Source organism: Marmota flaviventris, chromosome 3 (genome assembly GCF_047511675.1).
Source record: "Marmota flaviventris isolate mMarFla1 chromosome 3, mMarFla1.hap1, whole genome shotgun sequence".
In the NCBI taxonomy this organism is placed as follows: domain Eukaryota; kingdom Metazoa; phylum Chordata; class Mammalia; order Rodentia; family Sciuridae; genus Marmota; species Marmota flaviventris.
Genome location: NC_092500.1, coordinates 31,176,504 through 31,194,757, shown reverse-complemented (window position 1 = coordinate 31,194,757; position 18,254 = coordinate 31,176,504). Strand labels below are relative to the sequence as shown.

The window sequence follows — 18,254 nt, the reverse complement described above, 5'->3', positions numbered from 1 at the left end:
CTGTAGTTTTCCTTAACAAAACACTTGCTGAGCAAGTGATCAAAGGTCTGAACGAATAAACTTTCAGAATGCCATAATTCTACACCTCTATTTCCAGAGAACTCTCCCTGCTTCAACAGACTTGGAGCTAGGTTTAAGGGTAACAAGTTTCCACATGAAGATTCATGTTCTAAGGAGTTCTAAAGAACTTCAGGCATTTCATGCTAAAATGTTTACTAATTAAATGTTTTTTAATTAGTAAATTATGTATATAGTAATTAATTAGTAATCATGTGTGTATGTGTGTGTGTGTGTGTGCGCGCGTGCGCGTGTAGCCATGAACACTGGCTACACTATATCACTGTTGGGTCTGAAGGCATTTAAAAGCACATAGTAATGTGTTTTTAAATTGGTAAATAATTTTGATTGATCCACAAAAGTTACTCAAAATATAAAACAACTTATACAAAGCCCATAAACATTAAGTATTTGGTAAATTATGGAAAGATGAGAGTTGCAGAGAAGAGAGTAGCCTAAATGGTTTTAAATTTTCTCCAAGAACCCAAATGAATGAACATAAAACAACATGTTAAAAGCATGATGAAAAATATAAATGGCAACTTTTAAATATCATTAACTTTATGTGTGTGTGTGTGGCACTGTGAATTAAAACCAGGGCCCTGCAAGCTCTCTACCACTAAGGTACAATCCTCAGCCCCTACACTGAATTTCTCTGTTATTGTTTTTGCTTTGTTTTGTTAACTACACACAGTAGAATCAATTTTGACATAATTATAAAAACATGGAATATATCTTGTTCTAACTCAGACCCCATTTACTCTCCTTCCACTTTCCTCTCCCCGCTCTCTTTCCCTTCCCTCTCTATTGATCTTTCTGCCACTTACCCATAGTTATTGTTTTTGAAATTAATTTTTTGTGCTTATACACAATGGCGAAATTCACTGTGGCATATTCATATATGTGCATAGGAAAGTTAGGTCAGGTTCATTCCACTGTCTTCCTTTTCCCACCAGCTCTCCCTTCTTTTCATTCCCCTTTGTCTACTCCACTGAACTCCTATTTTCCCCCTACTCCAATCTTATTGTGGGTTACCTTCCACATATCAGATAAAACATTCAACCTTTGGGTTTTGGGGATTGGCTTAACATATGAAAAGTTCTATAGCTTATGTATGGATGCATACTTTTCGGTAAAGCATAAGAGCAGTGGCAGGGTTGCTGATTTATATCTTTTACATAACTCCAGGGGATGGTGTCCTTGGCCCAACATGGGAAAACATGCACTGAAATGAAAAATTCTAGCTCAGAATAATTGCTATCACTAAGAAAAAGTTGGAAGTCATGGTATAGGGAAAAAGCAAACACAGGCTTTAGTGATTATGTTTCCTCAAGAGGAAATCTATTTGAAGCCAATATTGCACAATGGGTAGGTCTGATAAGCTCTGATATATGTGTGTGTGTGTGTGTGTGTGTGTGTGTGTGTGTGTGTATGTGTGTGTGTGTAATGCTGTTCTTTCTGCTTGAAAAATTTCTTAAATGTACAAAACAAAATTTTTAAATTTCAGTAATAATGTATTATAATCATAAGCACATACTTTTAAGATTCAAAGAATCTACTGTACTGCTAATATGTTCAGAAATAAAATGTTTCATATTCTCAAATAGGAATGAGAGAGATTTATATAAGACTCTTCAGGTAAGAAAACCATGACATAATTTTACACTCCAACCTTTTTGAGAGAAGATCAGGGAAAAAGAATTATATGGCCAGACCTAAAGAAGGTGACCTTATTTCCTCTATGTACAGGTCTAAGGCATGTGTGCTGAAATGATCACTGATAAAGTTTAGCAGTTGCTTGAGGGAAAAAAAAAAAATGTTTTGAAAGTCAGATTTCGAAGATACTTTTTGTCCAGTCATGACAATTAGCAAAGCCCTAAACAGCAGGCAATTTCTTATCTGATTTCCTATCTGATACAAATGATCCCATATCTTCTTTCAGTTACCAAAATGAGACTTGGAGATGTACAGCTTACATACCAAAACGTCCATCCCGGTGACATAGTTGAGGGTTATCAGATAGTCTTTTGGAAGATTTGCCACCTACAGAGATAAAAAGAGAGAAAGAGAGAGATTGCAAACACATCAATTAGTCGTATTATTTATCCTCCATTTCCCTTTATAGTCAAACACATTCTCCAAAAAACAAACTCAGTTATGGGTAACTAGACCTACTGAGTTTTGGAAACATGATACAAATTTCAACTTCCATTTGTAGTTTTGGAATTCTCATCTAGAACTAGTTTCTAACTTATTCCTCCATAGAATTAGTAATAAAGTATGCCCTTTAGTGAGTGATTCTCAAAGCAAGAGCTCAAAGTAAAATTTTACCATCAACAGGAAGCTGCTAGAAATGCAAATTTGGGGGCCATATCAGACTACTGAATTGTAACAGGTCCTGCATTCATTCTGGTGGATGCTCAAGTTGGAAGAACCACGTCAATAATTTAGAAAAAAATGAATTTTACAACATAACTACATATACTTACTTTGGGTTGAACACTTGAGATGTCACAAATGTTTGCCTAGTTACTTTCGAAGGTTTTAAAAATCATGGCATTCTCAGGTAAATGGATGGAACTGAAGAATATAATGCTACATGAAATTAGCCAATCCCAAAAAACCAAATGCCAAATAATTTCTCTGATTTAAGGATGCTGATCCATAATATTCTGTGGGGGTGGGGGGATGGGAGGATTAAATGAACTCTAGATAGGGTCAAGGGAAAAAGAGAGGAAGTGGGCATAGGGGTAGGAAAGACAGTGGAATTCGATAGTCATCACTACCCTAAGTACATGTATGAAGACACGAAGGATGTGACTCTACTTTGTGTACAACCAGAGATATGAAAAATTGTGCTGTATGTGTAACATGAATTGTAATGCATCCTGTTGTCATATATAACAAATTAAAATTTAAAAAAATAAAAAAATGATAATGTCAAATGTAGTATTGACAGTCATTCTAGCATAAGTGAAAACACAACAGGATTTGGGACCAGGGAATTTGTAACTAATCTAATTTCTCTGTACGTTGGTTTCTCTCTATTGAAAAATGGAGATCCAGTTACCTATGTCAAATGATCATTTAATAGGTGAATGTGCCAAAAATATTTTAAACATTCAATTTTGCTCTTTATTGAAAGCTAGACAGACAAATGATTTTGAAGACATCTGACCCCATCGGCCTGTCTCTCAAGATGTCTTTTCCCCACAGGAAGCTGAGATCATAGGCATGTTTGCAGGACTAGGTCATCTCTTACAAGTCTTTCACAACATAAGCCATATGCTGCATTTTGGCTTTGCCAATAGCTTCTAGAATCTGAGAACAACTTGGTAAGACAACCATCCAGGCAAAGGCATTAGGAGTCAGAGGGGAGTCAAAGTAGGAACTGGTTCCATTGTACCCCCATCATCCAACTGCCAGTGGTACCAATTCACACTCATTTTACTGTTGCACCAATACACCTGGTCGTTGGCTCCTTCTTTAGTTCACTTAATGATACAATAGTAAAAGTGTCTTTATTGAATATTTCCTGTGTGCCAAGCACTTTAAGCTGCATTAACACAGATGAAGAAACAGAGGTTCAACAAGGTCAAGTAATTTGAATAAGGTTACATGGCCACTAGGCATTAAGTCAGGACTAAAATCCAGGTCCAATAGCAGAGCCTCTCTTGCCTCACTACACAACTTCATCACCTCTCTAGACACCTGCCCTGAGTACATGCCACTGTGAAGTCTCCACCATTATCTCTCTTCATGTCATCCCCAGTAAAAGAGTAGAATCCTTAGTGCCTATTGGAAACACATCTGGGTGGCTACAGAACCTGGCATTTTTGTTTTAGGGATTGTCTTTCTTGCCCTTTGCACTTAATTTTCTTCCTATTAATCAATCAGCTTCCTACCATTCTTTCATACTTCCTTTTGTCCTCTGAAGCTCCATCCCCACCTTTGAAAAGTGAAATGACCTAGTAATTTTACATAAGCCCTGGTAGCAAAGACACAATGGACACCTTTGCAGGTGTGAAAGCTGGAATATGAGACCAAGCAGCAACATGCTTTTTCGTTAGGAACCAACCATGTAAACTGAAGCCATGCCACATGCAGCAGAACCGAGCAGGAATTCTGATTGAACATGAGCTGTCAACCATCTAGCCTGTTCTGAAGCACAATTTACACTATTTAAAAAATCTAAATATACCATCAACTGAGTAAATATTACTAAAACTTAAATTCAGCATACATATCTAAAAGGTAGAAAAAATATAAAGAATATGCTAGATAATTCCATTTGGTGAGTAATTTATATACAAAATTTGATTCAAAGAAGCCAAAGACAGTTTACAAGAAATTTTCTGACCATGATGCTGAACTCTCCACACTGTTATCGTTTGGGAGATGTTTCTGAATGAAGCTGATTTACTGACATTTAATTTGTAGTGGGATTTTAGAAAATACTATTTTTGAAAAGTGCTTTACTATTTATAAATTTCCATATATAGTCTCTACTACAACCCACATGACTTATCTTACTAAGTTTATATTATAAATGAGGACAGAGAGCCAGAGGGGTTATCTGGCATCTCCAAGGTCATAGGCATCAGGAGTAACTACTAGAAGCAGGATGTAAACTTGCTTTATGAGCTGGTGCCCTGCACACTGAGCTACAGAATAGTTTCCCTGTAACGACTTTCTTAGCTTTCATTGGTTCCTTTCCAATTATATTTGGAAGAGAACTTAGAAAGTCAAACTGTAGATATTTATGGTCATTTCACACATTAATATATTACTTTCTAAGCACTTACAGTATGTCAAATAGCATTCAGAAAGCACAAATAACCTTGCTATAAATTCAGCTTCTCTGAGGTATGTTGATCACTGTGCTAAGTTTTATAGAGTAGAGGGAGACTTTAGCGTGGCACTTAGAAGATGTTCCTTAGAAGCATTATTTGATGTTGGGGCTGACAGCACAGGTTCTGAAAACAGACTGCTTATACTGGATCCTGGTGTTGCTACATGATAACTCAGAGAAGTCTTGGGAAAGTTCTTCATCTATGTTAGCCTCATTTTCCACATGTATGAAATAGAAATTATAAAAGAATCTATCCAATAATTCTGTAAGGATTAAATAACTTTCATGAAAAGAATGGATATAAGTGTTAATGAGTATTAAATGCAATGATGTAGGATATTCTAAATAGATAAGGGTCATGTGCAAAGGCAATGAATTAAAAGCTCATGATGTGTTTGGGACCATCTAGATAAAATCTAAGAAATACACCAGGGGGTTGGGGATGTAGCTCAGTGCTTTCCTAGCATGTGCAAGGCTCTGGGTTCAGTATTTAAAAAAAAGAATCAGCCAGGCATAGTAGTGTACACCTAGTATCTCAGCCACTCAGGAAGCTGAGGCAGGAAGACAGGAGGATCACAAGTTCAAGGCCAGCCTTGACAATTTAGAAAGACTCTGTCTTAAAAAGGGGGAAGGTACTGTGGATGTAGCTCAGAGATAGAACCCTCCTAGGTTCAATCTCCTGTAAAAAATAAATGAAGAAAGAAAAGAAAGAAATTTGTCCTGTAACTTTATTAGAGAGGAGCTTACTGAATGCTGGCCTAAGGGGATCAAATGGGAGGTTGTGAGACTCACTAGGAACAGTTCTACTCACTAGGAACAGTTCTACTCACTAGGAACAGACTCACTAGGAACAGTTCTACTATTAGAGCAAGTTCCTCAGCCTTAGGCACACCACATTGCCTCTGTGGACCTTCTGCTCCTTTCTGTACAACAAAGAGAGTGAACTAGATAATTACTAAAATTCAGTCTGGTTTAACTTTGTTCTAAAAGGACCAGTGCCACACTGAATGTGGCAGGCAGAGAAAAAGCATGACAGCAATATTTAAGAATATTAGTCTGGAAGGATGGATTGAAGGTCCAGAGAGAACAGAGATAGGCAGAAAGTTAACAGACTCCTAGTAAAGTGCTAGAAATGTGTTAAATCTTGATACAGCGACTAGAAGTCTCTAGAAAAGCAGAACGTGGCCTACATTCCATGGAGATACACTGTTGATAGATTTAAATAGATAAGTAAGTAAAGCTACGTATTTAAATCTACTCTATTAAATTAAGTTCAGGGTTAAAAATGGGGGAGTGATTTAATTGAAGAATTTAATTGATAGGAAATTTTACCAAAGGTCAAAATTATTCCAAATGGTTTTGATTTGGAGCACAAGGATGTCAGTATTATGCCAGACTATAAAATCTATAAAATTACAGAAACAAGTTACTTGATGATGGGCTAACTTTATTAGAAGGGCCCCATTTGCTATTTTCTTTGGATGTTGGATGTTCTGAGGATTGACCATACTCAGTGACACTGGAAAAAAAAAAACAAAACAAAACTAAAAACAAGAGCAGAGTTCAGAAAATGCTAGAAATTCATCCAAGAAAAATTCTTTGTGAGACAAATTAGCACTGGCTGCAAATCAAACCCTACAGGTATCTGGACTCAAGAGAAAAAACTCAAAAGTCAGAAGGCTTAACTCCTTCTCCTTCTCTTGAGGTCACTGATCTAAAATTTTTGGATCTCAGTGGTTTCAATGTCATTAAGGTCCTTAAGTCTCATGAAATCAGCAGCCACGTGGACATCTGTGGCAAGACCTTTACTAGTCTCAGTTGTCACTCATAAGTCCAAGGGAGGAATCAAAATGTAGTAGTGACTCATGATCCTCTTGACACTATTTATGAAATGTTAAGTGTTATCTCAACCTTTAGGGAAATGAGTTCACATTTCACAGTCTCATCAGACCAAGCAACATTCATGGATGTAGAGGAGAAAAAAAACCTTAACACTTCTATCTAAATACATAGTTCACTTATGTAAAGCAGCTAACTACAATGCTGATGGTCTAGGCTTTAGAACTAACACAGGAAAATGCTTTTTTTGTTTGTTTCTCTTGAGAAATTATTTCCCATTAATACTGACGAAAGCATCTAACTTACTAGGTAAATCACTGTAGTTTTCAAAGGTATCTGGATAGGTTTTTTTTTTTTTTTTTTTTTTTTTCCCTTTTTTGAAAGGTAACTCAGTGATTTAAAAGAATATTAAGATGACAACTTCAAAAGACTTGTTTCAGTGAGAAATGCCTAGTTTCTTATCAAATAGAAGATTAAAAACTTTTTTAAAAGATTTTTCGTCTATTTCATAGTGCTATGGGTTAAACAAGGTTTATTCCCTCTGAAACTTACGCTGAAGTTTAATCTCCATTATGAGATATGAAGAGGTGGGATCTGGGGGACCTTCAAAAGGTGGTTAGGACTCTGCTCTCAGGGAATGTATTAATTTATTTGTGTAATTAATGAGTTAATGGGTGACCTCAAGAATGGGTCTACTATAAAAGCCAGTTTGATGAGGTCTGGCTCTGGCTCCCTGTCTCTTGTCATGTGACACACCGTTGCCCGGGGACTGTACCACAAGAAGGCATCACCAGATGTGGCCCTTCAATCTTGTGCTAGAACTGTGAGCCAAAGTAAATCTTTTTATAACTTACCAAGGCTGTGGCGTTTTCTTATTAACAGAGGAAATAAGACAATATATACAACTTGTGATAATGACTACAATTAAGTAGTATTAACAGAGCTTCTACAATATGATAGCTTCCTAATCACAATAAGGTAATTATTACTCTGGAAATATAAATCAATATATTACAATGGTAGTTCATAAAACACAGTTTAAACTTTCATCTCAGTGTACTGGGAATGTATTATAATAGAAACTGAGTTCTTGTGCTTCAAAGACAAGGAGGTCTTAGGCACACCAGGTTCAAGCCCCTATTCACCTTTCTGTTTCCCAGGTGATGATGCCAGGTTACTAATCATCACTAGATCTCAGCTTCCTAACTGGGAGTGAAATTACCTGATAAGATTGTGAAAACCAAAGGCTACAATCCATGGTATATTTTATTAATATATGACCTTGGAGAGTAAAATGTCCTTTGCCTGGCACCTGGATACTCACACCATTACTACCACTTTAAAAAGGCATGGGGCAGCAAGAAATAGCATCAAGTGTTTTATCATATGGAGGAAGATAAAAATTTTGTTTTCTCGTGATGAGATTTATGTGAATGGTAAGATAGCAAGCCACCTAGACAGTTTTTATCAATATTTTTAAAAATATTTTTGTCAAAGTATTAGAAGTCTTGAAATGAGCTTTAAATAAACTTATACTCACTACAGTAGCAGAAATTGAAATGTTAAATATTACAATCCAACAAAAATAAACTTCAAAAACTATTCATTTAACAAACTATTGCTCTTCAAAGATCAAACCACAATATATGAGACCTCTACTTTTAAAAAGAAGACATGCTTATGTCATTTGAAGAAAGGCTTAGAATTCACCTAGAAATCCTTCACTAGAATGCAAAGGCAATTCAATTTGAAAAACATACTATTTGAAGAAAAATAAAAATCAAAGTTAATCACAATAGTCCAAAGTGTTAAAATTGGCTATCTGAGGATATATTATCACTTCTCATTATGTTAATCTCCAAAGTCATGTATTGATATAATCAACTTAAAATAAGGGTCTACCACAAGACCAGGAAAACTATGGGCTCTTTTGTTCCAATTCTAGGCTACTGACTTGTAGGCTGACCTTGAAGACAGTAATTCAACTTCACCTTTATAATATGGTGATGGAACAGCAACCTACTTTTAAGAACATTTTGAGAAAGACAAATACATCATTCGACAGATATTTAAAGACAATTTTTTTAAAGTAAGAAAGTCATATTTAATTAAATTCCCCCCAAATGAAGAAAAAACATCACAAACAAAAGAAAGAGTAGGGAAAACTAATTTTAACTATTTCAATATTTGGATTCCTCTCTACATGAACACTGACAAGTATTAAAAGCTGTACTCTAACTATACATAGACACAACTTTTTAACATTTGATTCATCCTCTTCCCAGATACTTGACTCTTTCCTTAGGTTGGTCTGAGTTTGCCATTTAAAACAAGTCTTGCAACATATTTCAGAAACAAAGCAAAATGTTCTGTAAATAGATGAACTATTATGCTAAGTAAACATGCCAGAAGGATTTCAAATAAAAACCATGGAGACTGTAGGGGCAGTACAAAGTGTCCAAGAAGAAATTAAAAAAAAAAAAAATGTAAAGCCATAAATCATGTGCTTCAGTGACATGAGAATCACCCAAGCAAACAAATTCAAGGTTTGTGGGGTATAGTACAAGTTGTCACCTAATTCAAGGGCAGAACTGGTAGAGAATGCAAAGAAATAAGCACAGTTGAAGAAATTACTGTAAGCACAAGGAAAAACATTACTGGAAGCTTTCCCGCAAATAAAATGCAGGTTATGCCTGCAGAGCAAATTCCTCTTATTCTGTACAACCTCCTTCAGTCCAGGCATTACTGAACTATACCAAGAAGTACACCATTATGAAGAAATACCATTACAGGATGAGATTATTTAAAGCTGAGCGTTCTCTAATTTAGTAGTTTTTCTCTTCTCTGCAGTCCCAGACTTCTCTGAGATTTGATGAAAGGGACACTTTCTTTCCTCATAATGAAGTTTACAAGACCTAGATTAAGAATTATTGATCATGTCCATGTTCCTAATTTTAAAACTCAGGAAACTGAATCTTAGAGAGGGTCAGTCATCTTTCTGAAGTCTGACAGTCAGGTAATCTTGCAGAGGCAGTATTCAAATAATCTGCTATTCCTGACTTCATCAACATGCTTTGCCCTTCCATTCTTCAGAGAAATTCTATGACAGGGGCCACATACCTCAACAGTCATGCATGTTGTTGTTTGAATTAGTAAAATGAATGAGTTAGGATGGCAGCACTAACTTCTGAGCAAGTTATTGTCTTGTGGGGTGCTCGTTGGAAGCATCAAAGTTCCTACAGCCCATCTTCACAAGTTGACATTCAATATTTCTGCAGTAGTGTCCTTGTAGCTGTATTTAAATAAATACCTAAGAAACTGGGATTGGATGATTCATGAGTGATATCTGACTAACTCTGGTTAAAGAGGAACTGTCATGCATTCTTAAACTTGAATCTTTTTTCATACCAAGTCTTATTTGGAAACTGACATACATAAACAAAAGGTGAATGGCTCTAGTGGCCAGTTTGAAAACTACTGCTCCTGCAGACAGCACTGGAAATGGGACCAGGAGCTGGGTTTCACCACCCTTGGGTCTCAGTTTCTTTCTTTCTTTATAAAGAAGATTGTTTAGATTATCTCTAAATTGGCTTCCAGATCCAATATCCTGTGATCTTACAAATACCACCACTATTACTACCACTGTGAATAGCTAAGATTTGGAGGGCACTTAACTATGTTTCAGCCACTGTTCTTCTGACTTAATTCTCACAATTACTCTATAAGATTAAGTATTATTAATCTCTCTATCATAACTGACAAGGAAACAGAGGCACAAAGAGAACATGTGATCAGCATATTAAACATATTTTATTGAGAAGGCTTATCTCCCAGTGCTCTGAGCTCAAAGGATTTTTTTTATACTTTTCTATATCCTCCTCTACAAAACACAAGCTGTGAATTGTGTAGGTCTTTAGTCAATTACAAGTGTTTTTCTGAACCCTATTTTTTATTAACTTGACTTATTTTCAAGTGACTTATTTAAAAATAAGAATGAGCTGAGAAAACATAATATTTTTACTAGAGAAACTCTTAAAATTGTTTTCTCCTGAGTCAACTGCTAGGAGGAAATCCCCATCTTTATTTTTTTTTTTAATCTTATTGATTTGACATTTGCCCTTGGAGTAAGGAATATTATAGTTTACTGTCAGTGTTAATTAAGATCCCTTTCTGGGCACTCCTTTCTCATCTTATGAATGTTTCTTGCCATTTCTTACTTTATCAGCTGATTGGTAACAGGTTGATAATAAACAGATGGTTAAAGACAAGAATAGAAAATCTTGCAAGATGCTTTTAATACCTACCTATGCTACCTGAAAATATCAGTTTGACATTTCACAGGAAGTAGTGCTTATTAAGTCATATTCCTGAAATACTTTGAAAATAATAATGCCTAACAGCAATTTTTCTTAAATATCATATTAGTCCCGGATATGTTCAGTCTGTGGTGAGATACATCATCATCTTCACCTATGCCTCACTGGACCCTAAATTCATGAAATTTGCTCCTTAGGACAGAGCAGTTCTCCTCAGCTCATTCTCAGTTCCAAGGTTATACAGCCTGCTCCACAAAAGTTGCAATTTCCCAGTGACCTACTTTAGGCATACTTTGGAGCTTTGCATTACCCTGACATTCTTATGAATCTATGCAATACAGGAGTAACTGGCCAATAATACCAATTGAAGTTAATTTAGGGTTGAGAGGTATTTTGTTCTCTAAACTTGACAGAATAGACCATCTATAGCAATGCTTCTTAAATCTCCTTTCAAAAAGTCATGAAAAATGTAGATGCCTGAAATCTTTCCTAGACTTGTTGACTCAGTTTCAGTTCCTTGGAGTAGGGCCTAGGCACCTGTAATTTTTTTTTTTTTTTTTTTTTTTTGCAGGGGTAACCAGGAATTAAACTCAGGGGCACTCCACCACTGAGCCACATCCCCAGCCCTATTTTATATTTTATTTAGAGACAGGATCTCACTGAGTTGCTTAGCACCTTGCTGTTGCTGAGGCTGGCTTTGAACTCACGATTCTCCTGCCTCAGCCTCCCAAGCCACTGGGATTACAGGCATGTGCCACTGTGCCCAGCTGCCTGTAAGTTTAATAAGCACTCAGATGCCATTGATTCTCAAGGTGGAGTCCATCACAACCACGTTCACCCAAGGATTCAACGATCACCTTCTGACAGTCAAAAAACTTAGAACATAAATACATATTGTCTGTTTAGTATTGTTTCTTGGGTGATAAACTAACAAGAAACTTAAGGGAGAGGACCATCATCTATGGTTTTAAAACTTGCTTTCCCCTTGCTAGACATGATGGTGTACTACTATAATCTTGGTAACTTGGGAGGCTGAGGCAGAAAAATCATGAGTTTGAGGCCAACCAGTGTAACTTAGTGACATTCCATGTCAAAATAAAAAAATAAATATAAAAGGACTGAAGATGTAGTTCAGTGGTAAAGTGTCCCCGGGTTCAATCCCCAGTACAAAATGAACAAACATACAAACTGATCCACAAACAAACAAACAAAAAACCCCACTTTCCCTCATCCCTGTCTTTAATACCTAGCTGCATACATAGTAGGCAAAAGTTATATTGTTTTGCTTGCCAGTCCATCAAGTAAACATGGATACATCTTCAGCAGCTGCATGAAATAACACATCTATGTATCTATGTATCTATGTATCTATCTATCTATCTATGTATTTTGTAGTGCCGGAGATTGAACCTAGGGCTACATGCATGCTAGACAAAGAATGCTTTTAAGCCTAGACAGTCTGGGCATCCTAGGAATTATGTGTGTGTGTGTGTGTGTGTGTGTGTGTGTTTTATTTTTCTAATTCTGAATTAAGGCTTCTGTTTATAAGTTTTAGTATAAACCCTAAATAAAACACATAAGCCAGGAATGTATATCAAAAGCACGAAGGATAAACAAAGCCCCCTCTATTTTGTAGACGATTATCTCAGTATGTATACTTTCTTTCTTTTCTCCATACAACAATCCTCATTTCTTCCCTATTGTCACACTAACTATGTTCTCTAGTCAATAGCAGACTGATCCCTAACTGGCTATTTTGAACCAGGAATTTACAGAAATGCTTCTCAAACCTTGTTCATCTTAACTCATACACTGTAGTCCAAATGAGTATGCCCTCCATCAAGAGTTGGAAGCATGCACTCCGGATGTGTTATGCTCTCTCTAGCTGGAGTCTTAAAAGCAGTAAAGCAGGAAGCTGGCAGTGCCCAAGGGGCATCAGTGCACAAAGAGTCTTGCTGAGGGAAGAGTTCTAGTGTGACAAAAGTGGGAAGGGACTCTGTTCCATATGTGGCAATAAAGCATCGTTCCTCCAGCTCCAACTGAAGAGGAGCGAACACCACCCATATGTGACAGGAGAGAGTGGCCATCTCAGATCTATTGTTAGAGCTCTAAGAGCAGAAAGGCATATGGAAAAGACAGACAACGAGGAGCCCACTCAAGAGATAACGGACAAACTGGGGCTGGACCTCAGCACATTAGTGACCTCTCAAGGATCCTTTGCTGCCATTGACTGAGGAGACAAAACCAGCAAAGAAATCACCATTATGGTATACAAGGGCCAATTGAACCACCAAATCCTCCTTGAGTATTTCCCTATTTGTTCCCTAGAAGGCCTTCAGAATAACTCAATGATTCCTTTTCTTGTTAGAAAAATATAAAATTTGAGACAAGAAAAACAAAATCTCTGATTGACAAGCACCAATCACAGATAATTAAAAGCACACCCTATGTCTTACTTACCAATTTTGTGATGTCTTTTACATTATCAGTCACAGGATTCCCACAGATCCCTTTAGTTTTGACCAGAGGATTAAACAGGAGCAGTTGAAGATAAATGCAAGTGATAATCCAAGTCTAAACAAAAACAGAAACATTTTTTGGTGAATATCAGTTAAAATTCTGTAATCATATAATATTTACATATTATGCCTTGATGTGGACAAGGTCAATCTACTATATATATTTGTTTAAAAAGCTATTGGCATAAATGCAATTAAATGCTAAGCATTCAAACTATTCTCACCAAACTAAAATGCAAAACAAACAAACAAACAAAAAAAAAAAACTCCCAGTTAAAATCTTGTTTGAATTACTCTTTCAACGACATTACTGTTAATTTGTCAAAAGCTCTCTACAGCCAATTTCCTAATGGCAATTAGGAATGAACTTGTAGCAACATGTGAAGGACTTATCACTTAGGATGACTTCTAAAAACCAGGGAATGTATCAAATTCATACCTTAAGGCACTGAAAGAAACCTTCTCTTTTGACTTTAAATGTACAGTATTTGGCAAGTAGAAGCATAACCCCTGATCAGGGCTTTGATGCAATTGTCTACAATAGCACACCAAACTAAAGTGAGGAAGAGGATATTTTTAGATCTAATACAGTCAACCAAATTTCTGAGACAGCAAAAGAATTATTGTGTGGATTCAGATTTTTGAGTCATTTAACAAGGGAAAATATTCCCTTAGCCAATAGGAAGATCTTTTTGAAAACTGTCAGGAAGCAATCACATAAGCATGCACACACATATACACCCCAGTGAAAATAACATTTTCTACCATGTATCACATTTACTTTTATGTGTGATTTATTTTTTCCTTATTTAAACTATATTGAGCAGTTTTAAGAACTTGGGCCTCTTATATATTTCTTTAAAACAAATGACATAGTTTCTTGCATATAAAAAGCCCTTAATAAATACTTGCTGGATGAATCAATGGCTGTGGTAACAATATTCCAATTCTCTAATTCAATGACCATTTAGTGAACATGTATCATGGGACAAGAACAGGGACTGTGCCAGGCACTAGGAAAACAAAGATGAAGATGCTCTTGGAACTCAGAAGCAGGTAAATAAATAGCCTCCACACCCTGTGATAAATGCTTTGGGAACACAGAGAAGAAAGCGATTAATCAATTGACCTAAAAGGGGAGAACCCACGGCAGGAAGGCAATGCCAGGAAAGCCTGGATTTGGGGGAAGGGGGGCAAGGAGGAGTTTGCATACATCAATAAAGAAAAAAAATGACCATTCCAGGAAAAAAAAAATAGCATGAGCAATGGCATGGAGATGGGAAGATATTTTAAAATATGTGTGATTGCTTTTATGAGCTAACATTCATCTATGGCATTTGAAATTACACAAAAACCCAGATGCTCCTGGCTAGAAATCTTTCTTGTTGATGTAGCTAGCCATATGTTAAAAGGAGCTGAATAATTATTTTCAATTAATATCTGCACACTACTGAATCATTATGTTGGACCAAAAGATGATGATTTACTAAAATTTCCAACGCAACAATGCTATCTATGTGAACAAAAAGAAAAAGAAAATTAAAACCCTTTTATTCTTTTACCATTGTGTTCTATCTTATCGGTAACTCTACTTGGTTTTATTTAAGGTTACAATGAGCACTGTGGGGCCATGTTCCTCCCAGTACCATCTCCCTTGGACCACAAAGAAGATCAAATTGTGCATATAATTTGTTTAGGGGATCTCACTTTGGGGACAATCCTAACATAAAATTTTTCCCAATAACAAAGTCCTCCTATTAAATTCTAACTTCCATTCATCTTGTCATTGCTAAGATGTAACTCCTCTTGAAACATATTTCTCCAAGGCACTCTTTCCTGACATGACTTGGGAAAAGGCCCTAAGGATTTTTGAAGCTAGCCAATTTCACTATTAATCATACTCATATTCTAGTTTCTAGGAAACATAGAGGTGCAAATTCCATTACTAGTCTTTATCACGTCTTATGTCTGGCATTGAATGGACATAAAAAAATAAATCTGTTCACTCATTCATTCAACAAATTTTATGGAGCAACTGGTGTGTGCCAGGCATTCTAGTAAGGGAAGACAAACCATGAACAAACACAGATATCTAGATTATATGGTATGTCAAAAAAAAAAAAAATTCTGAGCCTGGTAAAGGGGGTTGGGATTAAAATGCCTACTTTGATCTATTAGCAGTAGTGAACTCAGGTCACACTCATGATACACCAAAAATTACACCCAGTATTTGTGTTCTTCTTAACTGCACTGTGCAGATATTATGGTTTTTACAAATTTTGAAGGGTTGTGGCAACTTTGTGTTGATCAAATCTATTAGTACTAACTTTTCCAACAGCTCAGATGATTATTTTCACTTTTTAGCAATAAAGTATGTTTAAAGGTATGAACATTGTTTACTTTGAAATGATGTTTTGCACACTTAATAGTCTACAGTATTGTTCTGGTCAGCTTTTTCACTGCTGTGACCAAAAAAAAACAGATGAGAACAATTTTAAGAAAAGTTTATTTGGGGCTCACAGTTTCAGAAGTCTCAGTTTATAGATAGTTGACTCCACAGGTCTGGGCCCAATGTGAGGCAGAACATCAGGGCAGAAAGGTATGGAGGAGGAAAGCAGCTTGGGACATGGAAATCAGGAAGCAGAGAGGGCATTTCGCTTAACAGGGACAAAATACATATTCCAAAGGCAAGCCCCAAGTTACCTACCTCCTGCAGCCACACTACACCCCCATCTACAGTTACCACCTGATTAACCCATTCAAGTAGATTAATGATTAGTTAAGGCTATCATAAGCCAATCATTTCACCTCTAAACTTTCTTGCATTGTCTTAAACATGAGCTTTTGGAAAACACCTCATATCTCAACCATAGCAAGTACAGTAAAAAACACAACTTTTATATGAACTGGGAAATGGAAAAAAAATGTAAAATGACTCACTTTATTTCCACGTTTGCTTTAATGCAGGGGTCTGGAACTGACCCACACAATCTTCCCCAAAACTAGCATGTACTCTACCAACAGAACAGATGTTTCATGACTTCCAAGCCATCTCTCATGTCCACTAATCACTGCCCACTGGAGGCGTGGGTGATAATGACAGATATTGTTAGGTCTTCAGGACCACCCCTTTGGCTTAAATCTTGCTAGTTAAGTAGCCCTTCAGGGGCATGTGATGAGCTTCCTTTCATTTTCCACAGTGGCTATCCACCACCAGGACCAGTCTCAACAATAAAGTACATCTTGGTGCTTGCTCTGGTACCAAGCTAGATTCTTTTGGATTGAAAAGCTTTACTGTATATATTTCTTGAATTCTTGTTGCAAGCAGGATTATAGGAAGGATCAAATCCCCAGGCATCCTTGAATCTAAAGAGAAAGCCCAGAGCTAGCCTTTATCTCTTTCCTTCTATAGACTACAGTATGTGTGAAAACAGCATGGAATTTTTAATAGAGGCATTGGTGGGTATTCAAATGAGAAGGAATATTTTACTAAAGACTAGATGGAGCTAGGAAGGTGATCCACACAGATACCTGTGGGAACAGTACTGCAGGCAGAGAAAAAAGCTGATGCCAAGGTCTGTAAGATCTATTTAAGGAAATCTTCTTTATTCACAGGTCAGCAAGAATAAACCATGGAGCTGAAGATGATGTCAGAGGGAGAATGGGGAGGTTAGAGGGTATTGCAGTCTATTAATCAGACTTGATTTCTACTACAATTGAAAGAGCATTTCTTACAGGATTTTGAGCAAAGGAAGGATAGGAAGACTTCAAAATAAAGTAGAAGACCATTCTTACTGTTGTAGTAAAACCATACTTTAGGATAAAAAAAAAAAAGTAGAAAAAGGAGAGAAACCAGTTAAGAATTACTGCAATAATCAAATCAAGAAAGAACTGTAGCAATGTATTGAGTGGAAATGGTGAGATCCCGACATCTTCTGTAGGCTGAGCCAGGAGGGTTTCCTGACAGATAGAGTGTGATCTGAAAGAAAGTCAAAGACAGCCAGTTGCAGTGGTGCATGCCTATAATCTCAGGGGCTTGGGAGGCTGAGGCAGGAGGATCATGGGTTCAAAGCCAGCCTCAGCAAAAGCAAGGCACTAGGCAATTCAGTGAGACCCTGTGTCTAAATCAAATACAAAATAGGGCTGGGGATGTGGCTCAGTGGTTGAGTGCCCCTCAGTTCAATCCTTAATAACACCCCCCCCCCCAAAAAAAAAGAGTCAAAGACAACTTCAAGAATTTGGGTATGAATGACTAGAAGGTCAGCTGTTGTCACCAACTGAAATGGGGAAGCTAGGGGTGAAGAAGGTTTGTGGAATAGGTCAGAAGTTTTGAGTATGTAAGTTTCTAAATGTCTTTGAGTTCTTCCAGTGATGATACCAGATCAAGCCATTTCAATCTGGATTTAGGAGGAAGGTTTCACCTAGAAACATAAATATGATTGCCTTTGATATATAAATGAGATTTTTAAGCAAAAGAATGGGTGAGATCACTAGAGGAGTGACTCTAAGTAAAAGAACAAAGCATCTTACAGTGCTTCAATCTTCAGAGGTCTGGCAGAAGTGTTAAAGCCCAGAAAGGAATGGGAGGGAAGATATTGGATTCAGCAAGATGGAGGTTATAGGTGACATCAACAAGAACATTTTTATTGAAGCAGTATGAGAAGAAGGCCA

The 18,254-nt window shown here is 36.8% G+C and overlaps 1 protein-coding gene across 2 annotated transcripts in view; it reads right to left on the bottom strand.

Moving 5' to 3' along the window:
- Window positions 1-18,254, bottom strand: part of Kitlg (KIT ligand) — an 86,067-nt gene that overhangs the window by 37,977 nt on the left and 29,836 nt on the right. For both annotated transcript variants that reach the window (XM_027928904.2, XM_027928911.2), the window contains exons 2-3: window positions 13,525-13,638; window positions 2,038-2,100 (exon numbers count right to left, since the gene is read on the bottom strand). In XM_027928904.2, coding sequence (XP_027784705.1) covers window positions 2,038-2,100; window positions 13,525-13,638 — 177 coding nt within the window. The remainder of the gene's footprint in view (window positions 1-2,037; window positions 2,101-13,524; window positions 13,639-18,254) is intronic.